Below are 18,949 nucleotides of genomic sequence, written 5' to 3' on the forward strand. Positions count from 1 at the left end.
TTGTTGTCTATCAAGTATTTATATTGAAATCATTATTTATAATAATATATTCTTGCTAATAATACAATATAGATACATAGTATTATTTAGACTTACAAAGGTGACCGTATATCTGAACGACCAAACTGAAACACTACGTACGTAGCGAAGAAACGAGAATTTCATAAATAATAATAAAAACTATACCCTGACTCTACAGGTCATGAGGATCTATGGCTTGCCAGGTGGAGCGCTTCAAGTTAGTAGTTCTAATGCTTGGTTAGGACATTGGTTCTCAGGGACTATTATTTCTGACTTATATATCTCTACTGCTATTTTCGCGAATGTAATCTTCAATATAATGGTAAACACAAGGGTACTGTGCTCCCACTAGAGTCTAACCCTGGACCATACGCACCGAAGTGTATATTAAATGCAGTAGATAAGTTACCAATTTTAATTAAATGAATAAATAACATTAAAGTATTTTTAAATAACAATTACGACTAGTTTGAACATTTATTATTATTATTATTATTATTATTATTATTATTATTATTAATAATAATAATAATAATAATCCATTAATATTTCAATTTTTTGGAGGCTCCACGAAGCATTAGTATGGATCGCTGAACTTCTTCCCCCCACCATTTTCAAATGATTTCGCACCCTGCCCTAGATTAGCGACTTTTCCCCCAAATTGACAACACTGATTCAGACGATTCCTTCTTTGTGTGTCAACAATGAGAATCTCAGAAAAATATGTGTGCTATTTCCTATATATGAAGCTAACACTAATATTTTAATCTATAACCATATCTTTGATAACATATGATTAACATAAATTAATAAATACTTTTTCTATCATGTACGAATTTTTTGTAACTAAGAAAGACTAACAAATGTCGTCACTAGGGTGGTTAGTTAGGGAGAAAAATAAGCTTTTGTATTGGACTATATAAAGGCGCGTAGTAAGCCATAGTTGGTGAACCGGCGACAGAATGAAATACTTAAGTATTGCAAACTCAGTTTTATTAGGCCTAAACTAGGAAGTATATGCAGACAGGGAGAAGCATATTATATATAAAAATCATATATAAACTACTTATAGTTCATATTTACGTGATTCACGCCGATGATGGTAAAATGTCGATGAATCAGTAGAAATTTAATGGAACTATAAGTATAATTTTGATCAATTTTACATTCATTATTACCAATTTCTTGACTCGTCTGTATTGATAGCTAAAATTTTTGTTCAATCAAACTTCTGTTAATAATAACAATACTTACAAAAAAAAAAAAAAAAAAAAAAAAAAACGCAAAAGTAAATGCATCTTGCAATTTAATTTACTCTTGTAGTACTGCATACTTGCAATGCAACACCACAACGTATCTTAAGTATCTTCCTAATAATAGGTTTATTCTCACTTACGCAGAGGCGGATCTAGAAGGTAAAAAGTGGAGGGCCAGCCAGAACCCAGACTATGATAGCAATATCATGAGTTTACTAAAACTTCATAAATATAGCTATAAATAATAGCTTAAATTATTTCGTCACTCAGAAAACCCGAAAGGGGGGCTATTTCCCTCTGACCCCGGACTAGATCTGCCATTGCACTTACGGCCCACGTCCGACAACATATCCAGCTTTCCAATAGCTAATACCAACACATAGTTAATTTCGAAATGAATGTTTTGTGTGTGTCTTTGGTCAGTTGTGAATTTTAGTGTTGGGCTAAATTGACATATAGCCAATATTACTATAAGAATTCTGAACGAAGGGACTAATAATGTAATTAAGGTGTATTGAAAATGGTTTGAAGTGTAAATTAAGTGTGAAAGTGTTATATTTTAGAATACCGTAAATAATATTACAATGTATATAGTAAAATTATGAGAGAGTCTGCTTACAGTATTGTTAAATTTAGTTAGATATATATTTAGCCGTTTCTTACAAGCATTTGGCTTTTCTGGGGGAGGGGGAGTAAATTCTGGGCGTCATTTAGCTACTTTCTGAAAATACTTGTTGGTGACACTGACGGCGAGACCGACGCTCAGTGACAGGCGTATTCACACATCCAAAGCTTTGAATCTCTCCAATTTAACAGCGGCTCTTTCCATTGTGTTAGGTATAAGGTATGTATAACTAATTCTTTAGAACAATGCCAATAGGCATTATTTCTGTGGAATACGAAGAATAACATAATGTATAATGCTTCATTATATATTTTGTTATTCTTCGTATTCGATTAAAATCATGGCCCTTGTAAGCTTTGCTTTCATTTAGTCGTCCATCTTGGACTAGCCATTTTGTATAGCGAAGTACCCCGCACAATCCTTTTGGAAATTGGATTTCGGTTGAATTGCTTGAAACCGTGATATGTTGAAGATATTTCATTCATTTTCGCCGAAATTCAAACTATCGTTATACCATACTCAGCTATTTTAAAAAATGTGGACCTGTAGTAGCCAAACTGTCAGTATATGGTAATTGTGCTAACATTTATACTTTTTCCTCAGATGTGGTTCAGCTATTCTTTTCTTTAAAAAATTACAATTTTGGTCATTTCTGTTCACATCAAGTGGGTTAAGTTTAGAGTTGCCCCTCCATTTTTTAGAGTTGCCCCTCCATTTTTTTAATAAAAATTAGAAAAATTTACAGGAGAAATGGGGTAAGAAATAATGATTTGGGGTTCTTATGTGATATTTAGGTGTGTAAATTTGGCAGTAAAGTTATGTTTAGTAAGAGAAATGATTTGTAGAAGTGGGTACTATTTGCAAGACGCGAAAGATTTTGTTGATTTAGGATCATGGTAGTCGTATAGGATGGCGAATCGGTACGTTGAATGTGGTATTTCCACATTGAGTTTTAGAAAATTATATAAGAATAATGAAGAGAATGTATTACATTTTAATGAGAACCATGAATTACTGACTTTAAGTGATAAAGTTTCTATGAGAACCGGTTCCAGTCACTGTTCTAGTCTAAAGTCTTACTGGGTAACCTAACCAACTTAAACTAACCAAACCTAACCTAACCTAACAATGTTTAATGGTTTAGCTGCTTTTTTGTAGGTTTGAAACTGGAGGGGTAACTCTAAATTTAAGCCCATTAAGTTAGGTTAGGTTAGTTTATATTTTGTTAGGGTAGGGGTCCAGCATAACTATCAAAAACACAGGAAATATAGGAAGAATGAATTTTAAGCAAAGAATATTTATTTTGATTTTCATAGAGCAAAAATGATAAGAGCGAGATTTTTTTATGTGGAATTGACTTAGTATTCTAAGAATAGGTATCATTTTCTCTATGCTCCATTCAAACCGGAAGTGACAGAAATCAAGTAGTTCCGGTTTTAACATTGATCGCTGTAAAGTAAAAACGGTAAATGATTACGAGAAGGGGTTTTCTGTAATCAATTAAACGTCTTAAGAATGTATTTCATTTACATCTCTCTGTTAAAACCGGAAGAGGTACAAATTACTGTCACTTTGATTTCAAAATCAATTGAGAAAATATCACGCCATACAAACCAAACGCCTCGTGGTGTGTACGTGACACTGCACTTGTTTATCAATTACTCTACCTAATCTACTTCGTAATTTGCTTACCATCCGTTGTACAGATTTTTTCTTTGTATAGTTTTTGTATGTAAATTGTGTAAGTATTGTTGAAGTTCTAGTCTTGCAGCATAGCTCTTGGGCGATTCTTAGAAATAAACTTTTCTTTTAATAGAATTCATCCTGAAGAGTGTTTTCAATAGTTTTTGTGTTAACATATGTAATCGCAAATGTTCTGTGTAATAACACTACCCTAGGCATTTGCCATTCCACAAAGATGAGTGCCACATTGAGATATAGATTCAATTCCGTTCTCAACAACCGAGATCCAGTGGCCCACTAGACCCAAGAATTTCACGAGAATTGTTCTAAAGCTACGTATACCTCTACTTGAAAAGTTGACGGCTGCATTTCTACGTATTTATCGTCCAGTTTTTGTAGTGGTCGTGTAAAGAGCTTTTCTGGGGTAATACAAATGAGATTTTTTTTTTTTTTTTTTTTTTTTACGTCTGTTGGTAGTACCGGTCAGCAATAATTTTCAGTTTTTAGTGAATTTCTACACAAATTTATGTCCAATGTAAAGAAGAAGCACTTACCTGAATAAGAAGGTTAAAACGTTAAAGAAACTCGCAGATTGCAGGAAGGTAGACGGGTGAAATAATAAGTTGAAATAACCAACACTCCATAAAATTAAATGCTTTAATTTTATTATTTGTACAAATTGAGTTAAAAAAAAAATGTACACAGGTGGGATTCGTTACTCATCAGACGTAGGTAGGTTGGGTATTAGCACCAGGTGAAATCACATAATTACCATTGGAATTAAACATAAAACTGACGTAATTGGACGTTATTATTATTATTATTATTATTATTATTTTAAGATTTGGGTTAACATTTATTATTAACTGAGTTAAATAGTATGCATACAAGGGCGCCTATCAGGGGGGGGCAAGGTGGGGCGCCCGCCCCCTAAGAGAAAATCGTACTTGGGAATATCGAAAGCCCAATAGAATTTTTACATTAGTTATATCAGAATTTGAAACGTCGCGTATATTGGAAACCACAACATTGGCGCCCTTGTGCATGGATGATATTGCCTCATTCGTATTATTAATTAGAAAAAAAAAATGAAATGAAATTTTGAGTTTTACGTCCCACGGTTATGCCGGTTAGGCTAAAGGAGACGGTGATAATGAGTAATGAATGAAATGGTGGAATGAAGAAAGTGGGAGGAAACGGGAGAACCCCGAGAAAATCCACGCACACGGTGTTTGTTTACCACAAAGTTCACTTGGCGGGAGCAGGGTTTGAACCCGAGACCCCTAGCACCAGAGGTGAACGCTCTGCCACTGAGCCACCGCGGCCCCTATTATTAATTAGAAATAGTACTAGATTCCATCTTTAAAAATACTGTATTTACGCGAATGTAAGACGCCCCCAAATATAAGGCGCACCCCCAATTTTCGAAGGAAAAATTGAAAAAAAAAAATCCTCGAATGTGAGACGCACCCTTAGCGAGAAAAAAGAAATACACTGCATTGATTTTAAAGAATAATAATAATAATAATAATAATAATAATAATAATAATAATAATAATAATAATAATAATAAAGATTAATGCGACCCTTGGTCTTGATATGATCATTCTACTATTGGCTCCCTGAAAGCTGTATTGCTTATTAGGCGATCACATGGCTCATGTGATGTAGTGCTTAGAAGGGTTGCCTACGAGAGAAGAGTTGAAACTATCTCGTCACGAAAAGCGTGTTTGTGTTGGGTGATCTCTGTCTCGTCTCATGGGCAACTCTATTGCTTCTGAATTTCAGGCCATATGGATCTATGAAGAATAACATCGTGCCCATGACTTTGCTTCAGGTTCTGCAACTAAAAATCACATTTTTTTTCATGTATTCATTCGTAAACTTTCCCCAACATTATAATGGTTAACTTTCGCACCTTTGTTTCACGTAGTCTCGGATTCGATTCCCGGTGGAAAAGATTGACGTTTGAACGCATTACTGTAGTTGGGATCCTACTTAAAACTGTAAGTCTACTGGTCTCGATGGTCACAAGGGACGCTAAATTTCAATATACAAACAAACAAGCGAAACATTAATTCATAACCGTTCGTTTTCATTGATTGATTTGTATTTACGTCCTTTGTCGGAAACGGGCTTATATAGTTGTAATATATAATATAAACACATTTTTGAAGAGTGTATTAAAGCTAAGCGCATCTTACGACAGCTTTATAGATTAAAAGGCTATTTGTCGCAAGAAACAAGACTATATCTTGTTAACACTCTCATTTTGCCTCTGTTCAATTACTGCGATACAATATATGATAGCTCTCTCTCCACTCAAATACTAGGGTAATCCAGAAAATACAGAGCTACTCTATACGCTTTTGTCTCAATTACAGAAAGTCTCAACATATACTGCCGGTACTTAATGAAAACAATATCCTAACTATGACCCGAAGACGATATCTCCGTTACTGTTGTTTACTATATAAAATACATTCACATAAAACACTATCTTGTATCATAAATTAACACCTAGATCAGAGATTCACCGTTACAATACCCGTACCACGGCACTCTTTAAAAATAACAGAGAATGCATTTTCAATTTCGGCAGCAATAATCTGGAACTCCCTACCAAAGTCAAGCACTGACTTCATTTAAATAATCACTCCAAACATTATTATTTAGAGATTAGAGACAAAGCATTGGCACGCATGAAATGTTTACTACAGTATGAAGTTGGACTGGGTGTTTTATTTATCCTTAGTATTATTGAATGTATCATGTTATGTTGTTATTTATATCTTTTTTTTTTCTTTGTAACCTCCGGCTGAACCTCGCCCGCTGAAATAAAGAGCAATTCAATTCATTTCAATATAGTGGTACAGGCCCTACAGTTTAAAGGGGGTCTGGAGCCGTGAATTATTTGCCAACCGGAATCGAACCCAAAACAAGTAAAGCAAAGGAGCATGGAGTACCCAACAGATCAGGGAGTTGCTGAATTTATCGTTAGACTACTTTATTTTTTTGATTTCTTTGGTTTTACGTCCCAGGATTATGACATGGACTAAGGAGACGGCCATGATGAGAAATGAATGAAATTGTGGAATTGAAGAATGTGAAAGGAAACATGAGAACCCCAATAAAACCCACGCACACGGTGTTTATCCACTACAACACTCAACTGGCGCGAATTGGGTTCGAACTAGGAACCCCACGCACCAGAGATGAGCGCTCTATCACTGAGCCAGAGAGTAGTGGAAGAGAAAACCTGTGACAATGGCAACAAATTGCTTCTAAATTGTGAAATTGTACTTTTCCTGAAAATATCATGAAAATTACAATAATGGCATTTGCCATTAATTCCGGGCTTTTGATAACAAACGAGTGGTTGATAAGTTGTTGGTCTGTAAGAGATTTGAATTATTCTCGTCACACTTGCTGTTCTCGGGTTTGGACAAGTTGATTTCCCTGCTAGGGGAAAAGAGATTGATTCTTGAATTTCGTTCACGGGTGACAAATTGAAATTATGTAAAGTAAAAGGTCTTCTGGTATTGGCGGCGTGCCAATCAATGTTTGGTAAAGGGTGTAAATTATGCAATTCCTCATTATGAAGTTTCCGCCATTCCAGATTGCCTTTCCCCTTGGGTCCGAATATTCGTCTCAGGATTTTATTCTCATATACTTTCAGTTTGCGTTCTTAGATGAAGGAAAGCTATTTATCGTTACACCTTTGTTCAATTCCCCTTACGAAGCTACTAAACGTTTAATTCCATCAGAATTTGAGCCAAGAAAGCAAGGGGAGGTAAAAGGAGAATAGTCCACTTCTTCAATAGTATTATCCTTTTGAGCTGAGCAATAAAATAATTAGCTCCTCATTGGCAAAAGGAGCAAGTATCATAATTTTTTTTTTATATATTTTAAAAGGTAGTGAACTGTTAGCGGTTAAATAACTATATAGCCCATTTATTTTACTTTTTTTTTTTTTTTTTTTTTTTTTTTTTTTTTTTTTACAGTATGTCGCAGTTTCAGCAGGTAATCCTGTTTCAAGGGGGATCATATAATCCGATCCATGCAATGCATCTAGCCAATCTGGGTAAGAAACATACTTTCATCTAATTTTATCCATTAAATTTGTATTAATTTTAGATTATAATTTTAATAAATTAATTATGAAATTAACTCTAACCGCCAGTTCGATTTATTTAATCTATAATTTTATTTTTTTTTATTAATTTGAGCAAGTGAAACGTAATTCTTAATAGTAATTGAAAGAAGATTGCGAATATTGTCTATCCCCTTGTCGTTACTGTTTTACATATTAGATATTAGCATTTATGTGAAATGCTATATAACGACCAATCCTTCGCCCCTCTGGGAAGAAAGCCGAGAAAAGGCACTTTTCCCAATATTATTATTATTATTATTATTATTATTATTATTATTATTATTATTATTATTATTATTATTATTATTATTATTAAGTATCCTGCCTTTTTGGAGGTCCTGGGACTAATGAGGTTTATTTATTCTTTTCTTCTTTCTAATTTTCGGTTTGGGCCTGGAAATGTTTCTTCCATGTTTCTTGATTTTCATCTTCCTCTTTTAACTCCCAATATTTTCTTCTATTTTTCAAATAATCGATCGCTTGTATTCTTCTTTTTCCTATTTCTCGCTTTCCTTTTATCTTTCCTTCTATGGCGGTATGAAGAAGAATTTCTTCGCAAGATGTGTCCAATTCAATTGGCCTTACTACGAAGGATAGTGGCTAGAAGTGTCATCTTCTCTCGTATGCGTGTCAAAACATCTTCGTGGGAGCTCATGTGGTTCGGATTCCACGTTAATCAGTAGATCCACGTCTCATATAGCCTCGCTGCTGAGCGGGACGTTAAACTCAATCTGTCCATTTTATTTTCTCCATCTTCCTTCAACACCACATTTCGAAGCTGTCTAAATATTTCTTCTCTAACTTCCGTAATATCCAAGTCTCTGAACCATACAGTCCAGTACTCCATATATAACACTTGACCAATTTCTTCCTTAGTCCGATTAAGCCTGCTAATTAAGAGTGATCTCTTCGTGTTGAATGCTTCTTAGGCTATGACTATTCTTGATCTGATTTCTTTGGTGCAGTAAGCGTCTCTCGTCAAAATACTTCCTAGCAGGCCCGTAGCCAGCCTAAAAATGTAGGGGGGCGGTAGAAGTTAGGGGGGGCGATCCAACCAGAGTATAGTTTGAATCAGCTGACGTATACCTCTTGCACAGGTCACACTGTCTTGGATGCATATTAGCTGGCTACCGTGTTCTCTGATTGAGGTAGTGGACGGTGCTCCCACCATTTACACATGCGCATAAATATAACTCTAAACAGTTTTAGAAATACAGTGAAGAAAGATGTTTAAAATAAATAGACTTGGTAGTTTTTTGAACTCAGTAAGGAAAATAGAATCATGACTATAATTTTAAACATTTTACGATAATGTTATTTTTGTTATTAATTTATCGGGGCTACCCTACTTGTGGGATTGCACTTCGCCCCTGAAAATAAAGGGACAACAGAGACGTGGCAACGTTGATTTTTAGGTAATATGGGTCATAAATCTCTAAAAAAAAAAAAAAAGGTTGCCAAGAGCAGCATGGAGAGTTTTGAGGACTTTCCAGATTCCAAGAAAAAAGTATTTATGTCTGCTAATGTATATTATTTATTTTTTTATTTATTGTAGTAGAGGCTAGAGATGCAATTCAGTCAGATACGACACGTGTTGTCGGGGCCGTATTATCACCTGCTCATCGGGATTACCCGAAAAAGGTATGTTATGTTGTCATTGTTATTGTTTTGTCAAAGAGTAGATGAAAAGTATTAGCTTGTTACTTAAGGAGGGAACGGCTCTTTTGATGAGGATTGATTCAATTAAGTTTAATTTTGAGAGATTATTCTTAGTTGGGGAGATGATTATCGAGGTTTGTACGACAATGTATGTAGTCGAATAAAGCGATGTTTCACATCGGAGGTTTTGTGAACTACAACAATTGTCATAATTGGTAGTTCCGTTCCAAATGTAACACTGCTTGTAGACGATCAAAGAAAGCTTGAACAAGACTCATATCCTATCATCGTCAATGTGGATTCCTAGTACATTTCGTCCCCAGTATATTAAAATTCGCCACCACTAGGAAATTAATAATAATAATAATAATAATAATAATAATAATAATAATAATAATAATAATAATAATAATAATAATAATAATAATAAAAACTTCTGGAATACACTGATGGGGAGAATTGATTCAACAGTTATTCATATTTCATAGTGAAAACGTTCTTACAATGCCTTTTACATCCTTTTCCCCTGTTGGCGTTTGCCTACAATTCCTAGTTAGCGTAGGTAAAGTTGAGGAGCGCTACCATTTATTCTTTCTATTTATGATCTAACGACTTCTGCATTTTTAGTTTCTCACCTGTCCACCAGCTACGCACACATTTATCAGTGGTGCCCACCCCCCCTTATGTTTATGACGCACCCCCCCCAATTGTCTATCCGTAGGTGTTCTTCCATGAAAAAATCTTCTTTTCGATTAATTTTACCCCCCCCCCTCATCAAACATATTTATATAGATTTTAACCCCCCCAAATATTTCAATGACGCAGTTTGCGTCATAGCCCCCCCTTGTGGGCACCCCTGCATTTATAATATGCTTGCAAACATATGTTATAAATACAATAAGTGCAAAAACCACACACGAATCTGTGCTAAATGGCCAAAATAACCTAAGTTTGTATCTATTCCGATTCGAAGCAGGGTACAGTTTGAGGGATCTCGTGATTTTATCCGCGAAAGCAGGCTCATTAGCGATGGTGGTGTGTGCATAAGGAAAGACCACTCCGGAAAATATCACTCTCCTGTTTTGCGGTGCAATTTCTCAAAATACATTTATTTATTTATTTATTTCATTTTCCGCCGTAAGAACTTAGCGTTCATGGCTTCGTCAAGAGATACAGTTACTATTACAATTAATAATAATAATTACAAGAGAAACGCTACAATTAATAATAGTTATTTAAAAAATAATATATAATAATACAATATATATAATAATAATGATACAAAATATATACTTAACAATAAAACTAAAAGTGTATTTTTAGAGAAAATATAAATTGTACCTTATTTTATATATTTCAAAATTCAAATAAATCGTAATATTTATATTACAAAGAAAGATCACACTGAAGATATTCATCTAAACCATAGAAAAGATATTTAAGTAACAGTAACTTGAGGTGTCTTTTAAACTGCATGCTTGGCATTCGTTTGATACGATCTGGTAATTTATTATAAAGTTTTATTCCTATGTGGTGTAACGAATTTTGAGTTCTTGTTAGACGGAAATTTTGTATATGAATATGATTGGGTGTTCTTGTGTTGTATTGGTGTAGGTCCGAATTGAGTTGAAAGTTTCTTTTATTCATATGTATGAATGATGTTGTTTCGAGAATGTATATACACGGCAATGGTAATATCTTAAGTTTCTGAAACAGTGGTCTACTTGGTGTATGAAACGGAACTGATAACATTATTCGTAACATTTTCTTCTGCATTGTAAATACATTCGTTACACATGTAAGTAATCTTTGATTATAGAAACAGCGTTAAAATGTAGTGTTCATAATTATGTGATTATAATGCAAAACTAGCTTGTAGTGATCACCTACAACAGATTGGTATGTATTTTTTGTACTAATTTGTTCATCACTGGAGCAGACGGTTCTACCAAATTTTTACGCATTTTTTACATTTTCAGGTTAAATTAGAGCTTACTTTTAGCAGAGCATGCACTAAATGAAGAGCTCCATTACTACTTGGGAATTGACTAGGATGGCTCAGTAACGTATAAATGAAGTGTGGACGTGTAGCATAAAAACTACTGTGTATAAAACACGAACCAAGTTATGCTAGGTGGTCACTAAAAAGCACGAATGCTATCTAACCGAGTTAGAATAGGAGCGCAGTAGGGAGACCCGAGTAGTTGCGTCCATAGGGAGCAGGCGCGCCAGCAAAGGGGTATACACATAAACGAGGACAATGGAAGAGCACACTTACATATACAATAATTTCTTTATCACTAATAATGAACTTCAATATGCTGTGATAGATGATAATTACTTATATTCACACTTTCATTCCTTCATGAAAGATATTTCACGTAGTTTTTTACCTATAATTTTTCTATTTGGTAGAACTTTCTGCTGGAGTGAACCCTTAATTTGCTTACACGTATGCCTACCATCGCAAATTTGCCTGTTCACTACGTACGCCCCTCGAATATTAGCCCAGCAGCTTCACCTTGGCGTAAACTGTAATAGGTTCAAAAATAAATTGTAATGAATAGCTTGGCAAAGTTTGGTGCGTGGTTTTGAAACGTGTGGCTGTCACTATAGTAGCTAAGTTTCTATGTGTCTTATACAATTGCACGCAATTGGTTGATAACATTCTAGGAATAACTGGATAATGAGTTTTGCGAGGAATAACCGGATAAATTTTACGCTGTTTCCATGGAATTTTGACAAGAAAAATACTGTATTTATAGACATAACTTGTATGCTTTCCTGACGTTAACCTTTACTGGAAAATTGTTTAGAACATACATTGTCGAAAATGCTGAGCTGATTTTGTTTTATATATATAAAACACACAGTAGTTTATTTCTAGTGGGTTCTCTATTGTAAAGCTACAGCCTTGCAGGTTTTCTAGCTTCATATCCTCCTTATTTCTTTTGCTAGTTAGCAGTCTTTACCTGAAAATTAAAAAAAAGAACTGTATTCATAAAACTTCAGAACATTTATTTCATTTTATTGATATACATTGTATCTAGGAAAAAATAATGAAATCACGAGCAGAAAATTTCTCCGATCACGAAAATTTTAATTTCATTAGTGGAAAAATACAAAGACATTATTGAATGTAAACAGACTACTTGGATCAACGAAGTTTAAACCTCCAAATTCGGCCGTTCAAGCTAAAACCAAGTTTATCCGCGGCCATGTGCACCAACGGAGTTCAACTGTTGAACGAGGGTCATAACCAAGATCGGTGTAAATGTCTGTTGCACCAACAGCGTTCATGGTTAAGTCTAGGTCAAATGGTGGATAAACTTGGTTTTAGCTTGAACGCTCGAATTTGGGGGTTTAAACTTCTTTGATCCAAGTCAGTCTGATTACATTCAATAATGTCTTTGTATTTTTCCACTAATGAAATTACAATACATTGCTCGTGTTTGGAATTTTTTTTTGCTCGTGTTTTCATTGTTTTTTTTTCCTAGATACAATGTGGAAAAAATAATAATAAAATAAACGGTGTAGATTAGGAATACAGCTCTTTTTTAATTGTCAGGTAAAGTCTGTTAACTCGCAAAAAGAAATAAGGAGGATATGGAGGCAGAATACCTGGGAGGCTGTAGCTTTACAATAGAGAACCCACTAGAAATAAACTACATATACTGTGCGTTTTTTTTTTTTTTTTTTTTTTTGTACAAAATCAGCTCATAGTATTTTCGACAATGTATTTCCTAAACAATTTTCCGGTAAAGGTTAATCTTAGGAAGGGATAAAAGTTATGTCTATAAATACAGTATTTTCTTGTCAAAACTCCATGCAAATAGCGTAAAACTTATTTCCCATTTATTCATCGTAAAACTTATTACCTAGTTACTCCTCGAATGGTATCAACCAATTGCGTACGATTGTGTAAGACACATACAAACTTAGCTACATCAGTAAAAGCCACACGTCTCAAAACCACGAACCAAACTTTGCAAGCTGCTCGTTACAAGCTATTTTTGAACATAATACGGTTTACGATAATGTGAAGAAGCTGAAGGGCTATAGTCGAGGTGCGTCCGTAGGAACAGGCGAATTTGCGATGGTGGGTATACGTGTAAGCAAATGAAGGGTTCACTCGAGCAGACGGTTCTACCAAATAGAAAAGTCAATCCGAAAGTAGTAATGGAGCTCTTCATTTAGTGCATGCTCTGCTAAAAATAATAATAATAAAAAATAAAGAAAAAACTCTCTAACCTAACCTGAAGATGTAAGAACGTGTCAAGATTTGGCAGAACCGTCTGAACAAATCAGAACAAAAAATACATACGAATATGTAGCAAGTGATCACTACAAGCTAGTTTTGCATTATAATTGTATAATTATGAACCATACATTTTAATGCTGTTTCTGTAATCACATATTACTTACATGTGTAACGAATGTATTTTGAGAAATTGCACCGGAAAATAGGAGGTTGGTAGTTTCCACACTTTTCTTTCCTTATGCACATAACACCATCGCTAATGTGGTTGCTTTCTTAACAAAATCACGAGAGATCCCTCAAATTGTGCCCTGCTTCGAATCGGAATGGATAGAAACCCAGGTTATGTTGGCCACTTAACACACACTCGTGCTGTTTTTTTGCAGTTACTGTATTTATAATATATATGGTTGTTAGCATATTATAAATCTGTACGCAGCTGGTGGACAGGTGAGAAACTAAGAATGCAGAAGGCGTTAGATCATAAGTGAAAATAATAAATGATAGCGCTCCTCAACTTTACCTATGCTGGCTGGGAATTGTAGGGAAACGCGAACAAGGAAATGATGTACCGTAAAGGACATTAGAATAACATTTTCACGATGAAATATGTATAACTGTTGAATCAATTTTCCCCATCAGTGGATTCCGGAAGTTTTTTTTAAAAATTTATTTTCTAGTGGTGGCGAATTTCAGTATACTGGGGATAAAATGTATTAGTAACGAAAATACTAGGAATCCACATTGAGCATAGGATATATGGTCCCGAGGGAATTTCATGGTTCCTGAAATCACCACTGGTCTACATAGATCCACATTATATTTGTTCTTCGTTATAAGTTTAGTGTAACCTTAATGGTGCAGTTTTACTATACGGATCCACAGATTGTGAAATATACGGAAAAAAATTGCAGAAGTATTTAATTAGCCCATTTTATGTCGAGAACAACGTTCAGTTTTACTCTATCCATAGTATAAGTAGTAGTAGGAACGGGTTAGAAGCCCCGCAGGGGTTAGTTAGGTTCTGTTCTGGACATAAAATGAGCAAATTAAAGACTTGCCCATATTTTTCTATACATTTTAGAATCTGTGTATCCGTATAGTAAAACTGCACCGAGAACCATACCCAACAAACCCCTGCGGGACCTCTAACCCTTTCCTACTACTACTAGTACTACTACTTATACTATGGATCCGTATAGTGAAACTACACGCTACAATCTAATCTAAAATCTACTACCAATATTGCAACACCAAGTATCACTCATTTATTTCATTAGGTATATTTTTAGTCCCAGCACGCGGTATGCTTTCTTCATTTGTCACTTTGTTAAACGAAGGTTAGAACAAAAGATAACAACCAATCAGAGTCGATTTTACAAATTGACCGAAGTTACTTAAACGAGGTTTACTGAACTTCGATTTTCAATGGTGCAACGAAAGTCCGGGAACCACGTTTAAACTTGAAAGTGTTCAACGCGTTTAAGTGAACGCTCGTTTAAACTTCTTTGGTGCACACGGCTGGTGAGACAGCGGCTGTTGTTGAATAAATACTGTATACTTTCATTACTCTTTTCCATAATTATCTGAGTTTCCAAGTGTGCATTGATATTAAACAAAAGCTAACATCTCGCTGCAAGATATTGTTCGTATTTTTTTGTTGATAATATGCACGATTTATTTAGCTACAGTGCTTGCGTGCCCATAACTATTGGTAAATTTTGAGGCAATGAGAAATATAAGTATTAATTTGAGAGTTTAATATACAAGAATATCGGGTCTAGAATAAGAAAGTCCATCAAATAAAAAATATGTAACTGACTTTTCTTGATTTAGTAAGACGTTTTGTACTGTTATTAATTTGGGATAATATCAAATAATATCGTACAGATTGATAATATGCTCGCAAACTGAAGTACCTTGGAAATGATTACATATTATCTTATTGTAATGTAGTTGTTTTATCTCGAAATCCAAAGTACAGGTAGAGGTTGCTTTCATGCATGCAGATTAATTTTACGAGGGTTTTTCCGTAAGGTACCGGTACAAATGCGCATCCTGAGATATGCCACGTACAAAAAAGTAAAAGAAAAAAAAATCGAGAATGCTTTTTAACAGTTTCAGGGCAGGAGCATGGGAGAGGGCCCGCGTCTATAGGGAGCAGGCACATTTCGACGGAGGTTATAGTGCAACATTTGAATAATAATAAATTAGAATAGCGCAACAAACCCTTGACATCGTATTCACTCATTTGAACTCAACCATAGCCCTTGTAATGATTTGATACTGGTAACATTAAACTTCTAATCATAGAATAACTGATTTCCTACATTACACAAGCATGTTCCGCCAGTGAAAATTATCTCACAGTCCTCTTTCATATACACTCACTTATTTTAACAGTAAAATTACTATTTGTTTGAAGGGCTATTCTTGACCAGTACCAATTATGGTATAGTTTTGTGAAGAAAGTCTGATGCAGATATGGGTAGTAAGTCGAGTAGCTGAAAAAAAGTATTATCATTGCTTTGTTTGGTTTCCACTCTTTTCAACCTTTTCTTTAAACTATCTTCGATGTCAGCATATATAACATCAAAAGGCAGTCATTGCCTCGTGATACAAGCAACTTTGGGGAACAGTTCCCTATTTTTCTCGAGTGTGATTCTGCCATCAGTACGCCATGTGAAGAATCAGGTTTTTTAAAAAAAAATCTTAGTACAGAGAATGATTTTAAACTTAGATAGTACTTTACTCTTTTAAAGTAAGCTAACCTAACCAGCATTTAATGTAAAAGGGAGTAAATACATAGTAAAATGATTTCGTTGCTAGAAAATTAATTGGCCTATTTTCTGAACGATTTAATATAATCGATTAAATTCCAAGTACCCGCAGAAAGTTAGGAAAGAAATGCTAATATTTTAGCTATTCTTGCGCTGGTCTGAACTAAATCAGGACGCAGTTTCGCTTTTTTTTTTTTTTTCATAGTTTCGGTAACTTGTTTTGGACTACCACCTATCAACAAGTTTACAAAACATGATTCAATATCTCTATGATCGTGTAAAAGTTGATTCAAGTTCATTCGAGATTCTTGTTCAAGTGTCTTGAACAATATTCCTTTGAACGTGTAAATTTGAAGTATTGAATGGTCTTGTTCAAGCTTTCTTTTACGGAGTACAAACAACATAACCGAGGAGAAAATGCAACCCTTTGGTGTGAAACGACATCTACCAGATTCCCTGGTCCATACGTGCTACGCAACATCGTGAATGCTGAACGATACTTGGAGATGCTTCGAACGTCTATATGGTCTGGATTCAAGAATGGGAAAGTGGAAGGGAATTGCTGTTATCGAAGATGGAGGTCCGCCCCACTATGCAATTCCAGTGGGAGCATGGCTTGATGACAATGTCCCTGGCAGATTGACTGGCCGCCGCGGACCGACAGAATGGTCTGCACGCAGCCCCGATCTAAATTGCTTCCTTTGGGGTTGGGCTAAGGAACAAGTGTACAAGTTAAAACCAAGGGGTACAAAATGTCCGTAAAGTAATTGCAGCGGCATAGCGAGCATTATAAGAGTGGGGGAGGGGAGGATAAAACTTGAAATTGCCAACTCTTGATTTAGAAAAATGTCAAGTGTTTCGAAAGTCTGTCTCGCTTTTACCAACCCAGTCCACTTTTGTGGAAAACTATTACAGCAGCCTTATTTTCGTATTCGTCCCATTCCATGCCCCGTCTGAGATACGAATACGAACAGTCCTTGTTCCGGTTTCGAGTTCAATTTCACACCTCAACTCAAGATCATTATCATCACCCACAATGCACAACTGCTAATTTGAAAACTCATGGCTAGGTTAAGTAATTCTCACCATCGAATCCTCACGAGAACATTTAAAGCTACAATCAGTTGTAGAAATGCATTAAGAAACGTACAATAAGGTAGACTGTATTTACTGTATGTGATGTAGGAATATTTAATTTACATAAAAATTCAATTGAGAGAGTTCAGTGAGAGACCAGGCTAACCTACACCCTGATCAAAATTGAGATTTTGACGGAACAGCATACCAATGTCATTAATTGATCTTTGCCTGAACTACTTGTTGGTGTTGCTTGTCCTACAGGAGCGGATTCAGGGAGGGTCGATTGCGATTTAGAAAACTTTTTTTTTTTTTTTTTAATTTAAATGTAAAATAAAACCCATCCAGAAGTGGAGCTCTTAAAAGTAGCTCTAACTTGTAAGTAGCAGTATTACAACCCACTGCCCCTCAGAAGTTCTTCTTGGATCAATCTCTGTTGCATACTAACCCAAAGTATAAAGATGACTCGTGTCCTTTCCAACGTGTTGTTTTCAGTTTCTATTTTTTTTTTTTCTCAGAAAGTTTAAATGGTCAGTTAGCCTACTCTCCTTCCTTTTGAAATTTTTGCTATTAAAAAGAAAACTCTTAAATTTGTCAAATTTACATAGTAAAATTTGACAGAAAGGGGTAATTGGGTGGAAAACTTTTAAAAAATATATATGTATATTTTTATGAAATTTAATTACACCAAATTTTTGGGTGGGTAGATCCTAGATGTTGATCAGAAAAAAAATCGTAGATAAATTTTGAGAAGGTATAATAATGACAAAAAAAATAAATAAATAAATAAAATAAATAAACTAAAATGCTCAGAACGTAAGCGATGTCAAGAGCATGTACAAATTCAAGAACGAGAATAACAAGACATATTATATACAGGGTTGGCTGTTTTTTTTTTTTAAAAAAAAAAACAACTGATTTAAACCAAAATGAAAAAAAAGAACGAAAAATGCTTTAAATCGTGTGAACTTCATGGTGACGTTTCCACATATCAAACCATCTGCATTAGTTTTATCTCCTTTTCACCTTTTAATCAAGGTGACCCATGTTCAATTCTCGGTCTAATCACAACCCTTCTTTCATGTGTAATCCAAGTACCGGTTTGGATGTCACTTTAAAGCGAAAATCTTTTATAACCTCTGTATTACATACAGAGCCGTAGCTAAGGGGGGGCCAGCGGGGCGCCCGCTCCGGGCGCTGATAGGAAGGGGGCGCCGGACGAGCAAGGAAAAAGAAAAAGTGGTGTTGGACATGAGTAAAAGACGAGTCGCCCCCAGAAAGTATTGGCGCCCTATTCGATCAATATTACTGTCGGTTATCAATGAAATACGTAGATTTCTTAAAAATTTTCTTGCTCGCTTCGCTCGCAATCCAAGAGTTTAAATAAGTCACAACAAGTTTTTACTTATTACTTAAAGAGTTATTGTAGATGAT

General features: G+C 35.0%; 1 protein-coding gene across 1 annotated transcript in view; it reads left to right on the plus strand.

Annotated features, from left to right (window-relative positions):
* The first annotated feature begins 2,038 nt into the window (after positions 1-2,038).
* The window catches only part of LOC145685895 (nicotinamide/nicotinic acid mononucleotide adenylyltransferase 2-like), a 48,108-nt gene continuing 31,197 nt past the window's right edge, over positions 2,039-18,949 (plus strand). Inside the window, exons 1-3 of the mRNA XM_081758637.1 lie at positions 2,039-2,121; positions 7,590-7,669; positions 9,297-9,382. Coding sequence (XP_081614763.1) covers positions 7,591-7,669; positions 9,297-9,382 — 165 coding nt within the window. The 5' untranslated portion in view covers positions 2,039-2,121; position 7,590. The remainder of the gene's footprint in view (positions 2,122-7,589; positions 7,670-9,296; positions 9,383-18,949) is intronic.

This window comes from Thermobia domestica, chromosome 5, assembly GCF_964235325.1.
Source record: "Thermobia domestica chromosome 5, izTheDome1.hap1.1, whole genome shotgun sequence".
NCBI classification, from domain to species: Eukaryota; Metazoa; Arthropoda; class Insecta; order Zygentoma; family Lepismatidae; genus Thermobia; species Thermobia domestica.